The sequence below is a fragment of the Lepidochelys olivacea genome (genome assembly GCF_965140295.1).
Source record: "Lepidochelys olivacea isolate rLepOli2 genome assembly, chromosome: 1".
NCBI lineage: Eukaryota > Metazoa > Chordata > Testudines > Cheloniidae > Lepidochelys > Lepidochelys olivacea.
In genome coordinates, this window is record NC_140411.1 from 4869133 (window position 1) to 4890495 (window position 21363).

Here is a 21363-nt window from a genome sequence, read left to right on the forward strand (position 1 = left end):
GAGGACGTGGAGACTAAAAGGAGCCAGTGTGAGTAACTCTTCCTCAGAACGACACAAACGTTTACCTATTGAAGCCCATTAGAAATCCGGACACACCTTCCTAAGGCTGCTTTTCCATGTTGGCAATTGCTGACGTTGCCAGGAGGCTGTCGTTGGGTTGCTCACAAGAGGAGGGATGATCCAGAAGGGGGAAGGTGTCAGAGACAGTCTGCTACTGTGTGGTCCATGTTACATTACAGTGTGAGACCCCCCCCCTTCCCCCCCGCCTCAGGAGTCCTGGTTATGCCTCTTCGGTTTATGCCTGAGGCAGGATGTGCATTCCCTAAATCACCCGGTTTTAGGACTCCTTGCCACTGTGATCTGGAAACTGCACATCCCTACAAACACACACACACTGTTTTTTTTTTTTTTCCTGGAGCGATTTCCAGCATCACCTGGTGTCCTCTATGTCAGAAACATGTTTCTATTTTTACTGCCTCTTGGTGCTTCTCATCCTCTCCAGACCCAGTGATGCCAGGGCACAGAGAGAGCAGACCCTTCTCCCTCCTGAAAAAATTGTGATCTCAATTGTTCTGAACATTTAAAACTGTGAGTTTGAGATTTCAACAACTCTCCTGTCAGCTCTTTGGTCCAGATGAGCTCACCCTTCCCTTGAGGCCACAGGGCTACTCCAGTTGAATTCACCTCAGGCTCTTGGCTTGGGTGATTCAGGACATTGATTTATGTCCCTACATGTGGATTTAGGGTGAAATCCTGGCCGTGCTGGGAGTTCTGGCATTGAACTCAATGTGATCAAGATTTCACCTTTAGTGTATAACTTCCAGTTCAGAGCTGTGAAAATCCTGGCTTTACGTCCGGCTAGAGAAAGCACTATTCTGTTAGGGTGATGAAAGAGTCTGAAGGAAACCCCCAGTTTATGTGGCATTCTGAGACCGAGGTATGAAAGGTGGGGATTCCAAAACACAGGGATCCTGTATTTATTCTCTGGGAGGCCAGTGTCAATTGAAGTGACCCACTGAAGGCAGCATGTGAGATCAGTGTGCAACTTATTCCTGTTGTGATCCCTCTGTAACACAGATACCCACTGTAGAGGCTCTGGCTACACTTCTTAACAGGGCAATGAAGTTGCAGAATTGGAAAACTTGAGTGATCCAGAGGAAAAACAACACAGACCAAGAAAAACAAAGCTACTGATACAGATAGAAGGACACAGTACAAGACAAGGAACTGATTGGAAAAACAAATTAGTGTCTATACCCTTCCAATACATTTGTAGTTCCAATTTTACCAAGTAAATCTCTTTGTGTTTCTGATAATACTAAACCATTCAATTCACTATGTTGGAGAATTCCAGCCCAGATGGTTCTTGACTTGAATCCTGGAAACCTTCCTGAGACCTTAGCACTAATTTTATTGTAAAAAGAAAAGGAGGACTTGTGGCACCTTAGAGACTAACCGATTTATTTGAGCATGAGCTTTCGTGAGCTACAGCTCACTTCATCGGATACATAGTGTGGAAAGTACAGAAGATCTTTTTATACACACAAAGCATGAAAAAATGGGTGTTTACCACTACAAAAGGTTTTCTCTTCCCCCACCCCACTCTCCTGCTGGTAATAGCTTATCTAAAGTGATCACTCTCCTTACAATGTGTATGATAATCAAGTTGGGCCATTTCTAGCACAAATCCAGGTTTTCTCCCCCCCCATGCAACAAACCCACTCTCCTGCTGGTAATAGCTTATCTAAAGTGATCACTCTCCTTACAATGTGTATGATAATCAAGGTGGGCCATTTCCAGCACAAATCCAGGGTTTAACAAGAACGTCTGAGGATGGGGTGGGGTAGGAAAAAACAAGGGGAACCTATTTAGGGAATATTTAGGGAATAGGTTCCCCTTGTTTTTTCCTACCCCACCCCATCCTCAGACGTTCTTGTTAAACCCTGGATTTGTGCTGGAAATGGCCCACCTTGATTATCATACACATTGTAAGGAGAGTGATCACTTTAGATAAGCTATTACCAGCAGGAGAGTGGGAAGGGGGGAAGAGAATACATTTTGTAGTGGTAAACACCCATTTTTTCATGCTTTGTGTGTATAAAAAGATCTTCTGTACTTTCCACACTATGCATCCGATGAAGTGAGCTGTAGCTCACGAAAGCTTATGCTCAAATAAATTGGTTAGTCTCTAAGGTGCCACAAGTACTCCTTTTCTTTTTGCGAATACAGACTAACATGGCTGTTACTCTGAATTTTATTGTAGAAACAGTCAACTCACCAAAATCCCACTCAGCAGAGGAAGGAAATCTCCAGACTGCAAAAGAAAGGCAGAGCTGTGATCATCAGTGTATGAATTTCACTTCTGACATTCAGTGTGCCGGACAGCGACCTTTATGATTTCCCTGTGCAGTCCCTGTGGACTCTCAGGTTGGCCTGGACTCCCCTACAATTCCCTTGGCTTCTTGAGCAGCAAGAACAGCAGAAAATAGACCCTGGAGAACTTCAGGTAAGAGCCTCCCAGCAGAGTGAAGAAATGATTCTCTGATACCAGGGGCTCAGATTGTCGGGAAAACTGAGTCTTGCAGACTTGTTAGAGTGGCCCAGCACTACTGAAACCCCAGAGAGAAAAATAAAGGCCAAGGCTTAGATGTACTCATTTATCTATCTGCATTTCCATGCTCCTGCCCATTGTCATAGAATCTGAGCATCATCTCCTCTCCTCCCAGCGGACAAGCCCTGCACTGAATCCCTGACAATGCAACACGCACATTGAAAGGTTCTGGCAAATCCTTGTTTCAAACACAGAGTAATAGCCCCTCCTATATGATAGCCTCTCTTTGACCGAGGACTACACAGATTGCCCCTGCTTAGTCATAAACCCGCCATAGTGCAGTATCATGCCATGGGCAGAAGCAGCTTCCTGAGTCCCTTCAGTGATCAGCATGTGCCCTGAAACCTGCGGACTGCTAGAATCACTGCACCAGCTGTAATTAGGATAGGGAGGGTTGAGGGAGATGTTCAGAAGCATAGATGTGAATTAGGTGCCCAGTGTCCATCAGCATTCAGTGGGATTCTGGTTCCTACTGCCTTCGTGCCTTTTTACAGACCTAAAAGTCAGAATTCTTCAACAAAAAACCTTGAAAAACAGACTCCAACAAGAAACTGCAGAACTGGACTTTCACACTGGACACCATTAAATTAGGCTTGAATAAAGACTGGGAATGGATGGGTTATTACACAAACTAAAACTATTTCCCCATGCTAATTTTTCCCCTACTGTTACTCACACCTTCTTCTTGTCAACCGTTTGAAAAGGGCCATTCTGATTATCACTACAGAAGGTTTTTTTTTTCTTTCTTTTTCTCCTGCTGATAATAGCTCACCTTAATTGATTTGTCTTGTTAGAGTTGGTATGGCAACCCCATCTTATCATGTTCTATCTATCTATCTATCTATCTATCTATCTATCTATCTATCTATCTATCTATCTATCTTGAGACTGTATTTTCCACTCCATGCATCTGATGAAGTGGATTTTAGCCCATGAAAGCTTATGCCCAAATAAATTTGTTAGTCTCTAAGGTTCCACAAGTACTCATATTCTTTTTGCTGATATAGACTAACACGGCTACTGCTCTGAAACCAAGTAGCCTTCTTGTTACCACTGCTGTACACTTCAACAACTTTTTTGTCCCGTTAACTCATTGAGCTTCCTCTGAAAAAACTTGCCAGGTTTAGGTACTAAGGTAGGGTGACTTGTTTTGAGACACTTTGACCTAGCTTGCCGGGCCACATATTGCTGTTTGCCCGTACTTCACAACATACAACACATTGAGGCCTCGGTGCATCATTGGACCCACTCCATGCAAAGCCCAGTTTGAAATGAGCTGCATCATATTTTCAACTTCTCCATTTTGCTGGAACCTCTGCTGCTGCCTTCCCTTTGGCTTGTGTTGTACGCTTTTCTCCCTTTGTCACAAAAGGATTTATGTCAGCTGTGTTTCACTATAAGCGTGCTGCTGATAATTGTTGTAAGATTCTTTTTAAGTACTTGGGGTGGAATCCACACAAATGACAGATGACCTGTCACAGTTGCCAAGAGACCCTGCACGGGACGAGTGTAGAGCCCTGAAGAGCCCCATGAGGCTGCAGCACTCACTGTCACCCCACACAGTTTGAGCCTCCCTTTATACATCCCCACACCTCCCATAGTCTGAGAACCGCTTCTCTAAGCAGATCTGAATGAAAGCAACTATCCAGGAAAAGAACAAGAAATGTGGTTTGGAACGATTGGCTAGTTTTTCAGCTCGTTCATACAAATCCTCATCACTTGCATAATTAAGCATATTTGTCTGAATGACGTTGAATTGATCAGCACCTACCTGTCAGCTTTGAAAGTGATTGGAAAGCTGTGCGTTTATTATATTGAGACACCTGTATAATGTGGTCATTTTGAAAAATATTTCTGAATTGGCAAGTCGTTCACCTTTTGACGACTATTGTTCCAATTGGTTGGCAGGGGAGTGCCGCCTAGGAGTCAGGGCTTAAGCCTGTGATGTGCAGACGCTTCTTGGTAGAGGAGGCCAGGCCCCTCCAGAGCACTGGGCTTTGACCCAGGGACCTTTTGGGGGCTATCAATACTCTGACAGCTGGGAATGGAAAGACGGCATGGCTGGTGCATGGATCTGTCATTTGGAGAGGGTGGCCAAGCACTGGAAGCTCCCCTGGTGCCTGCATCATGGCTCCACCTCTGCCTCCTGTTCCACCTCCGTTCTGTATGGCCCCCCTGCCTGCCACTGCCAAGTCCCTCCCCTCCTCTATTTCCTGTCCCACGTGGTCCCATTGCCCACCAAATTCCTCCACCCCCCACAGCCAGGACCTCCACCGCTCACCATTAGCCGAGTCCCTACCTTCTTTCCTCAATCCCCTGTAACCCAAGGCCCACCGTCCAGTGCCCACCGAGTCCCTCCACACCTCCACACCTGAGACCCCACCACTCGCAAAGTCTCGCCAACTCTGTGTGAGGAAGTTTCGAATTGATCGAAAGGGCACTTGAATATTTACTGAGCAGTCCATCAATGCCTTCTGGATCACATTTTAGCCCTGCACCTACACTTTTAGCTATGTCCATTGACTGGGATGAAAACCTATGATTACAATCATGTAACAGTGCGTCCAACACAGGAAAATACAGCTATCTTCCCCATTTTCCTTTAGCATTCTCATTTTTCACTGGCTGATATTCTCATTCTCTCAGTGTGCTTGTAAGAACTATACAGCCAAGAAAGGCTGTTTTTTCACAGGTTGTTTGTGAGCATACTCTTCCTCTACACCAGGGGTAACAGGGACATCATGCAGTTCACAAAACTTTTGGGCTTCCTCCAAAAGAGCATCCTGCTGAGCTCAGGTTGGCATATGTTCCAGCGCTTGGACAGTTCCCTGCTGTACACTGCAGACCTGAGAAAGTGTCATGCCTTGTGTCTGCAGAGCTTTGTGTGCTACGTGAATCAAACTAAGAACATGCTAAAAAAGGTCAAGCACACTCAAAAATGTATTTTCTACCCATTCTCCAACAAACCGAACGCTCCAATCAATCTTCAGTAGGGAAGCTCTGACAGTCCCAACAAGCTGCTGAGTAGTGCTCTTATGAAGTTCTTTGCAAGAGATGCATTCTTCTATCTGGATGACCATTGCATGTCACTTAAACTGGACAGTTTCAGTTTCACTCCAGCCGTCTTCTGGGCCTCCAAGTAAGCATGGTGTGTGCCAGGCTGTGAAAAGAAGGGAAACACGCCCCCTGGATTCTAAAAAAAAAAAAAAGAAAAAAAAATCACATTGCTATCCTGTTTACTTTGTATGCCTCAAATAAATAAAATCAAATACATTTCATGAGCCATGCAGCCTATATGTATAGTGGGGTGGGGGGAGGGGAGGGGTGATCTTCCAGCATTTTTGGAGGTACTCCAGTTACATGACCTCCCATGACAGCGGTACCATCAGAACACTGGGCTATGACCAGCAAGTTTGCAGCCCCTGGTGCTTGTAAAAACCATTGAACACTGGGATAGATGGCACCAGCATTCCCAGGCTCAGAGCAATCAATAAATCCTAGAAACTGGATTGAAACTGTTCCTTTATTTCCAGATTTTCTGTTTCTCTCACACAGACTGTCCTTTCCCTGTGTTTAAAACTGAGCTCTGCAGCAACAAGAACTGTGCAACACCCATTGTCCTGAACTTTCTGAAGGATTGCACTTTTCACAATGCCGGGAGCAACTTGTTAAAGCTCGTTTTGAGTTGAGTGGCTTGTGAGACTGAATGTAATTTTTTCCCCTTTCTTTCTTGTTTTTTTTTTTTTTTTTGTGAATGGTTCATCATACTGTGAAAACAAATTGCATAATTACAGAAAGTTTCCATGTTTTGCTGATTCTTCTTTCTCTTCCTGACCCCTCAGTGCAATTCCTTGGTTATCCAAGTAAAGCTGTACATTGGGGATTCTTGCAGAATAGTTTATTTTCCTGTAATGCCTTCTTGTGAGAATTTGACAACTCTGCCACGGCAGAGCCCACTTCTTTTGACTGTTTGAATAAATGCCACCTTTCAGAACACTGCTTGTGTATGGGAGATTGAAAGTTTCCGAAGCTTTTTCCCTATATTTTCCCAGTCTCTTACTCCTTTTTGGTGAATGCAGGATCTCTCAAATCACTGGAAACCTGTCTGCAAGGAAAGCAGGGAACTGCATCTGCCTTCTCGCTGTACTCTAAAAATGAAAATGTCTTGTTATATTCCTACGTCAATGAGAAAGACCAAGACCCACTTTGCTTATTCTAGTTTCCCTAGTTTGCTCTCTCTCTCTCTCTCTCTCTCTCTCTGGACTTTGTACCAATTAATCACCTACGGCATTTGCATGCCTCTACTCTTTGGTAGATGTCTGGCTCCAACACCTGGACCAGCTGTGGGATTCCTCCTGCTGCTATGCCTGCTGCTACTGGAGAGACTCCGCTAAGGGGGCTGGAACACAGGGGGTCAGGAGAACACTTTTAAATGTGATTCTGTTTTTCACTGGCAAGCGGCAGGTGGTAGGGGCCTCAGGGGAGGGGGGTCTGGGTGGAGTAGAGGAGGGACTCAGCAAGCTGTGAGTGGAGAGGACAGGGAGGAGTGGGGTGCGGGAGAGGAGTAAGTAAGGACTTAGCGAATGCCACAGCAGCCGCAGGGTCCACCAGCGGGGTGTTGGGGGGAGAGATTTGATGAGTGATTGGCTGTGGAGGCTTATGGGGGAGGAGAGAAAGAATCATAAAATCATAGAATCATAGAATATCAGGGTTGGAAGGGACCTCAGGAGGTCATCTAGTCCAACCCCCTGCTCAAAAGCAGGACCCATCCCCAATTAAATCATCCCAGCCAGGGCTTTGTCAAGCCTGACATTAAAAACTTCTAAGGAAGGAGATTCCACCACCTCCCTAGGCAACGCATTCCAGTGTTTCACCACCAAAGGACTCAGTGAGAAGCAGCAGAGGTCTCAGCAGAGGGGCGGAGCAGGGACAGGAAGAGGTGGAGCATGGGTGGGGCCACGGGAAAAAAGCGAGAGGAGGTTTCAGGGGCAGAGCTCATTGGGGCCACCACATCCCAGGCGTCCATGCTCCCAAAGGTGGTTGGGCAGCGGCTGCACCACAGGGGAGGCTTAGCCTTCCATGGCCTATTATACCTGTCACCTATGTAAGGCAGCCCTCCCTGGGTCACTTCCTACCACCTCCCTGCGAATGTCCCAAAGTCTTTGTCTGGGGTAAGTCAGCATGAAGGGTGTCTGCTCACCCCAAGGCACCTTCTGGTGGCTGCATGTAGGGAGGCCTTCGCTTTTCCTCTCAGAGAGCAACTGCCTCTTCCTATGCTTTGGCCCAGCCTCCTGGGGCCGGCTCAGTACAAAGTCTCTCCCCTGCTGGGGTATTTCAAACAACAAATAAAGGGGATCAATCAGTCCAGCATTCATATGACAGATGAATGTGTCCCTCTCAGGCTGTCTCTGCAGCAGACCCTCCCTTTTCTCAGGGAGGGACATTTGGGCGAGATTCAAGGGGAGATTCTGCCTTCCCTCATCTCATCTCCCCTGGAGCTGCCGGAAGCAGGTCTATTCTCCTCCCTGGGCTGCCACAAAATGTGTTCTTCCTCTGCCTTTTTGCCTCTCTCAGGCACTTCTCTTCAGACTTGATTTGTCTCCCCCATTTTTCTGATAATTTACTTGCTGAACGTTTGGCTTTTTGAACTCAATTTGAAATGTAGCTACAAGTTCAGTGGTCTTGGGAAGTAATACTACTGCATTTTATAGGTCTGGGCGACACAGCTGGGCCCAGAATTCCTGGGAAGCTGAACCCCCATTCTCATCATGGTCACCTAGAACAGGGACTAGGGTGTCCCCACTCTGGGGTGCTATCTTCACAATGGATGCTTCCCTGGCCCACTGATCTTTAAGTTCCAAAAAAATATAATTTATTTAAAAAAATAAGAAAAATGGGAAAGGTTCACTGAAACAAGGCATGGGGCATGGGAACATCAGAAACAGCTCTCTCTGAGATGAAAGAAAAGTTCACAGTCTATTCTTCACACATCCCAGGCCTCCTGCCCAGGCTGTGCTGCGATGATACCATGGGTCACACATTTTCCCTGGCAGTGGCCACACGCCTTCAGGTTCTTGGTGGCAGGACCCTTCTCCCCAGCATCTGCCCTTCTATCAGATTTATGTCCACCCTTCTGAACACAGCCTTCAAGGCCCTTTTCTCTGATGACATCTCCCAGTGCTGGGCTCTCTGCCTATGGCCCCACCTTGGTCTCCCCAGCCGCTTATCATGCTCGGCTGCTGTGTTACTTGTGGCATGGGTGGTGTCCACTATCCTGGCTCTGGCCCCGCAGCTCCCTGCTGTAACTGAGCCCTGGCTCCCCATTGGCAGAGCTGGTCTGTGCCGACCCAGCTCCCGGTTCCGGTCAGCTGCAGCTCCTCAGCTCTGCCTCAGCACTGCGGATCTGTGTCCAGCCCAGCTCTGCATTCGGGATTGCTGCTCTGGCCCTTGTGTTTCTGGCTGCTGCTGCTCCATCTCCAGCTCAGCTTGAGGTGGTTTGCCAGATTTCTACTGCATTAATAGGCCCAAATCACTTTAAAGCTAACCTAAAATTAACCCAATCTAATTCTTGAAAGAAGGTTTTTTTTAATTAACATATCTCTGTGTAGAACTAACAAATGAAAGCTTTTGTTCTATATCCAGTACAGATTAGGTTAAAAAAAAAAAAGCTACAAGCTCCACCAGGAATTCATCCACATTAGCAACAAAGCTATGAGATGAGAATCATATTTACAATCAAAACCCCAGTACTTGTATCCTAAGGGAGGGTTGGCAGGTGTTTCAAAGAAAAATGGTTGAATAACGGTGTTAAAGAAGCCCCAAATATGCCCAACTGTATGTAGTGTAAAATCAACAATAATATTATTTATTTCAAATTCCATTCAGCGATGGCCATCACTGTCCGTATTTTGAGTTGAATTAGTTACTGTTATTCTCTAAAAGGCAACATTTCATCCTTGCTGTCTTCATCAGAAGGAGAATGCTTCTGCTGCTGGCCACACGTGTCAGCAGTGACCCGTGCCATCATTTCTTACATTGGTGAAAACCGTTCGCAACAGATTTTTGTGTTGTTGCCGGTGCGCCCTAAGATGAAGAATTTTTTCTCAAAGTTCCTCTTGCATCTGGTAGCACAGGTTTGTTTTATCAAGTTCATCTGAGAAAATACTCTTTCAACTTTAGCGTTGCTAAAAGATAGGAACAAGAATGACAAAGCAACCAATGTAAGTTCACTAAAGCCTTTATCCCTAGTGGCATCCATGTGTTTGAGACGTTCAACCCAAATCTGCTCTACTTGGTTGTTCTGAGTATGAGGCCAGTGAACCAGAGGCAAAACTCTCCACTGCTGCTCCAACTGTTCAAGGTATCCGCTAAACAATGGCAAAAATGAGATACCAAGCCAATCTAGATTGTGAAGGACTTAGTACTACAAATGTTTGCTTAGCCTGGACATTTGATGGCAGTCTCTGTTTCATCTCTTTTACAAACTCCAAGATGATATCTGAACACCTACTTTTGACATCTTCTACAACGGAGATGGTTAGAGTGTATTTTGAAAGTTCCTGCTGAAAGCGACTCCAAAATCAACTGTGCAAAGCAGTAAGTTATTTGACTCCAAGGTGATGTTGTAATTTAACACAGCTGTCTCTTACCTGGGGTTTTAAGAACCCACAGCAGGGGCAATTTAAATATTTCACTCCGGGAGGCATCAGGAATAAATCAATGGGAACACATCAATTCTTTCTGATAAAGGATTAAATGCAAGTAAGCATGCTCTTGGCCAGCACTGCAGTTTATTAGATTTAAGCACACACAGACATGAACAATAGGCTTAGAACATCCCAGATAGTAACATAACATCTGGAACAGTATTGAGTAATTAACAGCAGGTTCACAGTGGCCAGTTGCTCACCAATCAGGGAGAAAGGATGTCAGGAAAACCATCTCTCAAGATGGTTTCAGAGGACTGCTCCAAAGTATGCTGTATTAGCTAATCTTTTATAACTTCTACAAAATGCATAGGTCATAGGGTCCCCACTAGATCATCACTTTTCCTAACTTTCAATAAACACACAGTTTCACACCTCTCACCAATAACTCTAGTAGAATGTCTTCAATTCCTGCACCAGCTTTTCTGTATTAGCACTTTCCAATGGAAATATTTGGTTTATCCTACAGGCTTCCTAAAGCATTAGACATAGAAAAATAAGGTAAATTTTGCTCACAGTTTTACTGTACATATAAAAAAGAAGTTCAGCATTGTAGTACCTTTCTTTGTCTGTGACAATCAGAAAGTATAGCTCCAGTTCATTGAACTGATCCAGAACCATGTTCACACAGGGTCTAATGGAAAGCCACCTTGCTTCAGAAAGCAGTAGTAACTTCCTGTAGTCTGGAAGTCACTTAAAGGGAAAATGACAGGTTGTGTGGAGGTGGGGGATGATGGGTAACACTGAAAGAGGTCAGGTGATGGTCAGAGAGTGGGAACTCAGCAATGGAGAGAGCAGTGCTTGGTGATGGAGTAATAAGATCTTAGTTGTGATGAACTTCTGTGACTCTGAACTTCCAGAATGCTGAGCTCAGCCAAACTGGGACAGAGCACTCGTGATTAACAAGGATATGTCGTTTCTTCCTCTTGTCATACAGGTTTAAACTCAATGTCCCCAGGCGATCACACGCTGCAAGTGTATTTGCCCACTTTCTCACGAAGCACTTTGGTTTTGGCCCCATAAATGATAGGGTTCAGCATGGGGGGGATGAGGCAATAGAGATTGGCCAATATGATGTGAACGTAGGGAGCGATGCCCTGACCGAACCGGTGTGTCAGAGTGGAGAAGAAAAAGAAAGGATAAGACATCAGCATCACACAGATGTGGGCAGTGCAGGTTTTGAGCGCTTTCTGGTGGGCTTTTTTGGAGGAGATCCTGAGGACAGCCCGTATGATTAGACCATAGGACAGGGCAATGAGTGTCAGGTCTGACCCAATGAATACAAAGGCCACCACCAAGCCATACATCCTATTGACTGTGATGTCCCCACACGACATCTTTGCTATAGCCATGTGGTCACAGTATGTATGGGGGATAATGCGGTTGGCACAGAATGGCTGTCTGCTCAGGAGCAGGGGCATGGGCAGAATGAAGAGAACAGCTCTTATCAAACCCACAAGCCCTAGCTTAGCTATTCGTGCATTGGTGAGGATGGTGGAATATCTCAGAGGGTTACATATGGCAACATAGCGATCGAAGGCCATTGTGACGAGAACAGCTGAGTGCATCATAGAACCCGCGTGAAGGAAGAACATCTGGGCGAGGCAGCCACCCACAGTAATGCCTTTTAAATTAAAGCAAAATATACAAAGTGCCTTCGGCCCGACGGTGGTAGATATGCTGATTTCTGTGAGTCCCAGCATGAAGAGTAGCAGGTACATTGGTTTGTGCAGGGTCTGCTCTTTGCCTATAACAAACAGAATGGTGAAATTTCCCAAAAGGCCAAGAATGTAGAACATAGAGAAAGGGATTGAAATCCAGACGTGAGCAGCTTCCAGTCCAGGGAGGCCCGTTAGGATGAATGTTGAAGAGTCAAAGGGGGTGAAGTTGAAAGATGCCATGAGGTGGTTGATGCATTGATCAGGGTCAAAAAAGCTCAAGGTGCCTGTGAAGGGAGAGAAGCACAGTGAGAGGGGTTACTCACTTTATAACAAATAGTATGGCAACTATATTGTATAGTTATTAACAATCTAGAAAAGGGGGTTGAGTAGTGAGGTGGCAACATTTGCAGCTGGAACTGGTTTATTTAGGTCATAGTCAAGTCAGAGAACTCAGAGGGAGCTAACCAAGCCAGTGAATGGGCAGCATGATGACAGATGAACTTCACCGTCGAAAACTGCAACGTGTATGCCCATTGGAGGGAAAAGCTTGAACTCCTCAAACATTGAACAAGGTTCTAATTTAACTGTGTGAACTCAGGACAGGAATCTAGGCATCATTGTATACAGCTCTGTGGAACCCTGCTAAGAGTGCAAGTATGGACAGAAATTAAGCAAAACATTGGGATCCAAGAGGTATGGGATGGGGAATCATATAGAAAATACAATGCCATGAAATCAGCCAGTTAATATTTCACCCTCCTCTGGACTCTTCTGTGTAATACTGGGCATCCTTCTTACACAGGATATTGCAGAACTAGAGGGGTTCAGACAGGGGCAACGAGAATAATGAAGGACCCAGGGAAACTCTCATAGGAGAGAGATTGAAAAGACTGGGATAGTTACCTTACAAAGGATGAATAAGAGTGGATATGAGAAAAGTCTCCAAAATACTGACTGGTAGAGACTAAATCGAGAATGTGTTCTCTCTGTCTCATAACACAAAATCAAGAGGACATCAAATTACAGTGAAACATGGCAAATTCAAAACAGATTCTAAAAAGAATGCTTTTTTCACTCTATGCCTAATTAGACTGAGGGACTCGTTGCCAAAAGAAGTAGTTGAGGCCATAAGCTAAGTAAGAATCAGGAAGGTTTTGGACATTTGGACTTTGGACATTGGGCCCCTTAATGAATGAGGGAGGCAACCTAGTGACAGAGGATGTGGAAAAAGCTAATGTACTCAATGCTTTTTTTGCCTCTGTCTTCACTAACAAGGTCAGCTCCCAGACTGCTGCGCTGGGCATCACAAAATGGGGAAGAGATGGCCAGCCCTCTGTGGAGATAGAGGTGGTTAGGGACTATTTAGAAAAGCTGGATGTGCACAAGTCCATGGGGCCGGACGAATTGCATCCGAGAGTGCTGAAGGAATTGGCGGCTGTGATTGCAGAGCCATTGGCCATTATCTTTGAAAACTTGTGGCGAACGGGGGAAGTCCCGGATGACTGGAAAAAGGCTAATGTAGTGCCAATCTTTAAAAAAGGGAAGAAGGAGTATCCTGGGAACTACAGGCCAGTCAGCCTCACCTCAGTCCCTGGAAAAGTCATGGAGCAGGTCCTCAAAGAATCAATCCTGAAGCACTTGCATGAGAGGAAAGTGATCAGGAACAGCCAGCATGGATTCACCAAGGGAAGGTCATGCCTGACTAATCTAGTCACCTTCTATGATGAGATAACTGGTTCTGTGGATGAGGGGAAAGCAGTGGATGTATTGTTTCTTGACTTTAGCAAAGCTTTTGACACGGTCTCCCACAGTATTCTTGTCAGCAAGTTAAAGAAGTATGGGCTGGCTGAATGCACTATAAGGTGGGTAGAAAGTTGGTTAGATTGTCGGGCTCAACGGGTAGTGATCAATGGCTCCATGTCTAGTTGGCAGCCGGTGTCAAGTGGAGTGCCCCAGGGGTCGGTCCTGGGGCCGGTTTTGTTCAATATCTTCATAAATGATCTGGAGGATGGTGTGGATTACACTCTCAGCAAATTTGCGGATGATACTAAACTGGGAGGAGTGGTAGATACGCTGGAGGGCAGGGATAGGATACAGAGGGACCTAAACAAATTGGAGGATTGGGCCAAAATAAATCTGATGAGGTTCAATAAGGATAAGTGCAGGGTCCTGCACTTAAGATGGAAGAATCCAATGCATTGCTACAGACTAGGGACTGAATGGCTCGGCAGCAGTTCTGCAGAAAAGGACCTGGGGTGACAGTGGATGAGAAGCTGGATATGAGTCAACAGTGTGCCCTTGTTGCCAAGAAAGCCAATGGCATTTTGGGCTGCATAAGTAGGGGCATTGCCAGCAGATTGAGGGAAGTGATCTTTCCCCTCTATTTGACACTGGTGAGGCCTGATTTGGAGTACTGTGTCCAGTTTTGGGCCCCACACTACAAGAAGGATGTGGATAAATTGGAGAGAGTCCAGCGAAGGGCAACAAAAATGATTAGGGGTCTGGAACACATGACTTATGAGGAGAGGCTGAGAGAACTGGGATTGTTTAGTCTGCAGAAGAGAAGAATGAGAGGGGATTTGATAGCTGCTTTCAACTACCTCAGAGGTGGTTCCAGAGAAGATGGTTCTAGACTATTCTCAGTGGTAGAAGAGGACAGGACAAGGAGTAATGGTCTCAAGTTGCAGTGGGGGAGGTTTAGGTTGGATATTAGGAAAATCTTTTTCACGAGGAGGGTGGTGAAACACTGGAATGCGTTCCCTAGGGAGGTGGTAAAATTTCCTTCCTTAGAAGTGTTTTAGGTCAGGCTTGACAAAGCCCTGGCTGGGATGATTTAATTGGGGATTGGTCCTGCTTTGAGCAGGGAGTTGGACTAGATGACCTCCTGAGGTCCCTTCCAACCCTGATATTCTATGATTATATGATTTACATGGGTAGTGAGACTATCCAGTTACAATAGTTACAGCTAAATAAAATATTTTGGAAAGGCTATATGCCAAACTGTTTAAGAGCAGAAACTAATCTCCAGCTGTTAGGCATTAGGGTGACATCCTCATGACCGTCAGGTTGTCTCTCCCATTCATCTACTACTGGGTTTCTTACATGTTCTTTTGCAGTACCTGAGGATGACACTGTCAGAGAGAGGACACTGGACTAGATGGACCATAGGTCTGATCCATGATGCAATTCCTATTTTGGAAAGGAGCAAATTTTCCCAATGGAAACAGATATTATCCTGCTGGGCTATGATTTTTGTGATCAACAGAATGGGCATGAAGGACACAAGGGTCTTGGTATTTATGGCTAAAGGCCTGCACGTCTGTTATGTCCCTTGTTTCTTTTGGTGAGACACTTTCTTGCAGGCACCCAGCTTTGTCTGAGACACAAATGTAAGCAGAGACATGTTAACTGACAAATGTAAGCAGAGACATGTCAGCAACTCAGCTCCTTGCCGTTCTCATGTCTAAAGTTTGCAGGTGACACAAAAATTGGGGGATCGTAAATAATAAAGAGGACAGGTCACTGATTCACAGCAATCTGGATTGGTTCGTAAATGGGGTAGAAGCAAACAATATGTGTTCTAACATTGCTATGTAGATATCTACACCTAGGAGCAAAGAATGTAGGCGATGCTTACATGATGGGGGACTATCGTGGGAAGCGCAAAGACTAAGCAAGGTTTGGGGTGTGTGAAGGGATAATTAGCGAAACATGAGCTCCCACTGTGACCCTGTGGCCAAAAGAGCCAATCTGATTCTTGGATGATAATCGGGGGTATCTCAAGGAGAGGTAGAGATGTTATTTTACCACTGAATTTGGCACTGGTGCAACTGCTTCTGAAATCCTGTGTCCAGTTCTGGCGTTCACTATTACGGATGGATGTTGATACATTGAAGAGTGTTCAGAGGAGAGTCCAAGATTTATTAAAAGATTAGAAAATCTGCCTTATAGTGGTTTCAGAGTAGCAGCCGTGTTAGTCTGTATCCGCAAAAAAAAAAGGAGTACTTGTGGAACCTTAGAGACTAAAATATTTATTTGACCATAAGCTTTCGTGAGTTACAGCTCACTTCATCGGATGCATGTAATGGAAAATACAGTGGGGAGAATTTATATACACAGAGAACATGAAACAATGGGTGATAGACTCAAGGAGCTCGATCTATTTAGTTTAATAAAGATGATTAAGGGGTGACTTGATAACAGTCTGTAAGTTTCTACATGGGGAACCAATATTTAATAATAGCCTTTTCAGCCTACAATACAGAGATGTAACACGATCCAATGGCTGGGAGTGAAGTTAAATAAAATCTGACTGGAAATAAGGCATGCATTTTTTAAATGGTGAATGTAATTAACCATTGGAACAATTTACCAAGGGTCTTGGTGGATTCTCCATCACAGAGAATTTTTAAATGAAGTTTGGTGGTTTCTCTAAAAGATCTGCTCTAGGAATAATTTTGAGGAAATTCTCTGGCCTGTACCATACAGGAAGTCAGACCAGATGATTACAATGCTTCCTTCTTGGTTCGGAATCTATGAACATGTCCAGAGTCAGCTGGAGACATTTTCCCTGTAACCTCGTGCCTTTTTTTCGATTCATGACTGTGTTGAATTTAGACCTATGAGGATAAATTATCATGTGATTGTGGTGCCTTGAAAATCTTACACTGGGTGTGTATTTATGAGGCTGATCGATCCCGTGAGGCACTGCATGGATGAACGTTTTAGGTGAGAAAAATAATGACTAGAGCCCATAAAATCTCTGCACTGAGGAATGAATGTACAACCCTTGCCAAAAATGGCTAACAGAGCTGGCTAGGAAATGGTCCCAGAGCATCCTGAGTTGATCGTCTGTGTCCCAGTGACCCACTGTTTCAGTGTCTGTGGCTCATGCACATGGCAGGTGTATTGATCTAGGCCCTCACATGTCCCAGAGTCGCCTGCTCACATTATATAATGTGCAAACTTCTCAGCTCGCAAATTGCCCCTGTGTAGCAGCCCTCGAAGCAGCCTGTGGTGTGTGTGGGTGCACCAAGAGAAGCCGCACAGGTGCCCTGGCACTTGCTACGCTGTGTGTGAGATTTCTCACAGGTGAGACACAGTCACTGGTCTCCCCCCAGCCAAGGGAGCAGGCGTGACGGGAGGCACCTCACCCCCTGCAGAGGAAGAGCTGTGGGGAGCATAGGGTGGCTCAGAGGTGGTGGGAGCCAGGGATGACTGGGGAGCATGGAGATGACTCTAGCGACCAGCGTGCTGTTGTAATCGGGGCAGCCTGGGATGGGGAAGGAGAGTACGGACAGGGGGTCAGAATATGATGGGAAATTGAAGCAGCTGAGGAACAAAGATCAATGGTTCTTTCCACCAGCGAAATGCCGGAAGTTACATAATTAACAAGAACAGATGGAAACAAAATTAAGTAAAAGTTGTGACACCCAGGCTGCAGTTCTGTGGCTTGGCAGGGCAAAGAGACCCTGACACATCCCCACCCCACAACACACTCGGGGCCAGGAAATGTCCCAGTGCTGGCCTTGGGCCAACAATCACAACAAAAAAATTAATTTCAGCGTCACTGCCCTCTTCCATGTATGCGCTGCTCCCAGCCCCCGCAACCTCCAACACTTCCCACCTCTCCATGTACCCCCTAGCTGCCCCACAACCCCAAGCACTTCCCGCCTGTCCATCTGCATCCACCTGCTTTCCCCACAACCCCCAGCCATGCCCGCCTGTTCATATACACCCCCTGCTTGCCCCCACGCCTCCCAGCATTGCTCACCTGTCCACGTACAACCCCTGCCTGCTCCACAACTCCCCGCACTGCCTACCTGGTCGTGTGCAGTCCCTGACTGCTGCCCACCCCACAACCTCTAGCACTATCTGCCTGTCCATGTACATGTCCCAGTACTGCTCTCCTGTACCTCCCCCCTGCCCCCACAATCCCCAGCCTTACCAGCCTGTATATGTATGCCCTGCCTGACCCAAAACCCCAGGTGGTACCTGCCTGTCCGTGTACATCCCCAATCAGCCCCACACCCTCAGTGCTAACTGCTCCTCTGTGTACACCTCCCTGGGTGCTCCCCAATCCTCCAAGCTGCCCGCCTGTCCAGATGGGCCCCTCCACCCCCACAACTTCCAGCCCTTCCACACAGTGATACCCCTCACCGAGGACCAAAACCAGGTTCCAGACCCCACAGCGACAGCTCACAGAAACATCTCCTCGGACTAGGTTAAACTCAGTGTCTGCCTCCACCAGAGAAAAGAAGGAGATCAGCCTGAACAGCATTTCTGGGGCCAGTGTGTGGCCCATTCTTCTTGTGGACCCTCTGGTCACACAGATGCCCACTGCAGAGGCTTTGGCTGCACTTCTTAATAGGACAGTGAAGTTCCTGAATTGGAAAAATTGAGCGAACCAGAGGAAAATCCACATAACCCCCCAAAAAGGAAGCTACCGAGACAGATAGAAGGAGACAGTAAGACACAAGGAACTGATCTTAAAAAACAAATATTTTTCTAAGCTATTTCCAAAGCATTTGTAGCTCCAGTTTTACCAGGTAAATCCCTTGGTGTTTCTGACAGTACTAAATAGTTCAGGCTAATGTCCTGGTGAATTCCTCCCCAGACGGTTCTTGACTTGAACCCTGGAACCCTTCCTGAGCCCTCAGCACTAACTTTAATGCAGAAACAGGCAACTCACCGAAATCCTGCTCATCAGAGAGAGGATATCTCCTTACTGCAACAGGAAGGCAGAGCCCTGAGAATCAGTGTATGAATCTCATGTCTGACATTCAGCGAGCTGGACAGTGACCTTTATGATTCCCCTGTACAGTCCCTGCAGACTCTCTGGTTGGCTGGACTCCCAGAGAATTCTCTCAGCTCCGTGAGCAGCGGAAAGAGCAGAAAATAGACCCTGGAGAACTCCAGCTTGAGAGTCTCCTCTGGGAGTGAAGAAGTGATTTGCCAATACCAGGGGCTCAGATTGTCAGGGCAAACTGAGTCTTCCAAACAGTTCAGCCTATCAACTGATGGTGGCTTTCTTTTCTGTGTGTAGTGTACTGCCATCTGCACTATGTGTGAGAATGCTGCTACAAGACACAGGACCAAAAACCATTTTCAATCTATCGTAACAGTGTACCGATGCATCCTGCCCATGCAGTTTTAATATCCAGTAAATGGGCATCTGAAAAGTCACTGCCACCCTGTGGAGGCCAAATGAGTTGATCCTGAATTAATGCAGGTCGACGGGCATGAAAAAGGCTTTGTTATCCTAGGATTCTGTCATCAAAGGTATTTGCCAGTATCCCTTTTGGAGGTCTAAAATGGATATATATCTGGCAGCTCAAACTGTTCAAATAGTTCGTCTACTCTCTGCATCAGTAAAGCATCAAATTTCAATACTGTGTTGATCTTTCAGAAATCAATGCAGAAACGGGTTCTGTTATCCTGTATCAGCCCTGGTCTACACTAGGACTCCAGGTCGAATTTAGCAGCGTTAAATCGATGTAAACCTGCACCCGTCCACACGATGAAGCCCTTTATTTCGACTTAATGGGCTATTAAAATCGATTTCCTTACTCCAACCCTGACACGTGGATTAGTGCTTAAATCGGCCTTGCCGGGTCGAATCTGGGATACTGTGGACACAATTCGACGGTATTGGCCTCCAGGAGCTATCCCAGAGTGCTCCATTGTGACCACTCTGGACAGCACTCTCAACTCAGATGCACTGGCCAGGTAGACAGGAAAAGAACCGCAAACTTTTTAATATCATTTCCTGTTTGGCCAGCATAGCAAGCTGCAGGTGACCATGCAGAGCTCATCAGCAGAGGTGACCATGATGGAGTCCCAGAATCGCAAAAGAGCTCCAGCATGGACTAAACGGGAGGTACGGGATCTGATCACTGTATGGGGAAAGGAATCCGTGCTATCAGAACTCCGTTCCAGTTTTCGAAATGCCAAAACCTTTGTCAAAATCTCCCATGGCATGAAGGACAGAGGCCGTAACAGGGACTCAAAGCAGTGCAGCATGAAACTTAAGGAGCTGAGGCAAGCCTACCAAAAAACCAGAGAGGCGAACGGCCGCTCCGGGTCAGAGCCCCAAACATGCCGCTTCTATGATGAGCTGCATGCCATTTTAGGGGGTTCAGCCACCACTACCACAGCCATGTTGTTTGACTCCTTCAATGGAGATGGAGGCAACAACGGAAACAGGTTTTGGGGATGATGATGATGATGATGATGATGATGATGATGATGATGATAAGGTTGTAGATAGCTCACAGCAAGCAAGTAGAGAAACTGGTTTTCCCGACAGCCAGGAACTGTTTCTCACCCTGGACCTGGAGCCAGAACCCCCAGAACCCACCCAAGGCTGCTTCCTGGACCCGTCAGGCAGAGAAGGGACCTCCAGTGAGTGTACCTTTTAAAATACTATACATGGTTTAAAAGCAAGCATGTGAAAGGATTACTTTGCCCTGGCATTCGTGGCTCTCCTGGATGTACTCCCAAAGCCTTTGCAAAAGGTTTCTGGGGAGGGCAGGCTTATTGCGTCCTCCATGGTAGGACACTTTACCACTCCAGGCCAGTAACACATACTCGGGAATCATTGTACAACAAAGCATTGCAGGGTATGTTTGCTGGCGTTCAAACAACATCGGTTCTTTATCTCTCTGTGTTATCCTCAGGAGAGTGAGATATCATTCATGGTCACCTGGTTGAAATAGGGTGCTTTCTTCAGGGGACACTCAGAGGAGCCCGTTCCTGCTGGGCTGTGTACCTGTGGCTGAACAGAAATGTTCCCTGCTGTAACCCACGGGGAGGGGGGAGGGTTGAGGTGGTAGCCACACAGTAGGGGGAGGCAAAATGCAACCTTGTAATGAAAGCACATGTGCTATGTATGTAAAGTTAACAGCAAGGTTTACCCTGAAAGTGTGTAGCCACTGTTTTATAAAATGTGTCTTTTTAAATACCGCTGTCCCTTTTTTTTCCTCCACCAGCTGCATGTGTTTCAATGATCACAGGATCTTCTCCTTCCCAGAGGCTAGTGAAGATTAGAAAGAAAAAAAAAAACACACTCGTGATGAAATGTTCTCTGAGCTCATGCTGTCCTCCCACACTGACAGAGCACAGACAAATGCATGGAGGCAAATAATGTCAGAGTGCAGGAAAGCACAGAATGACCGGGAGGAGAGGTGGCGGGCTGAAGAGAGTAAGTGGCGGGCTGAAGACAGGGCTAAAGCTCAAATGTGGCGGCAGCGTGATGAGAGGAGACAGGATTCAATGCTGAGGCTGCTGGAGGACCAAACCAGTATGCTCCACTGTATGGCTGAGCTGCAGCAAAGGCAGCTGGAGCACAGACTGTCACTACAGCCCCTGTGTAACCAACCGCCCT

General features: G+C 46.2%; 1 protein-coding gene across 1 annotated transcript; it reads right to left on the reverse strand.

The window, feature by feature from the left end:
* Positions 1–11279: 11279 nt before the first annotated feature.
* On the reverse strand, positions 11280–12218 carry LOC311532954 (olfactory receptor 52N2-like; the record flags this gene model as incomplete). Its single annotated transcript, XM_084651982.1, has 1 exon — positions 11280–12218. One exon carries the CDS (start codon positions 12216–12218, stop codon positions 11280–11282), a length of 939 nt encoding a protein of 312 aa, XP_084508108.1.
* Positions 12219–21363: the final 9145 nt, after the last annotated feature.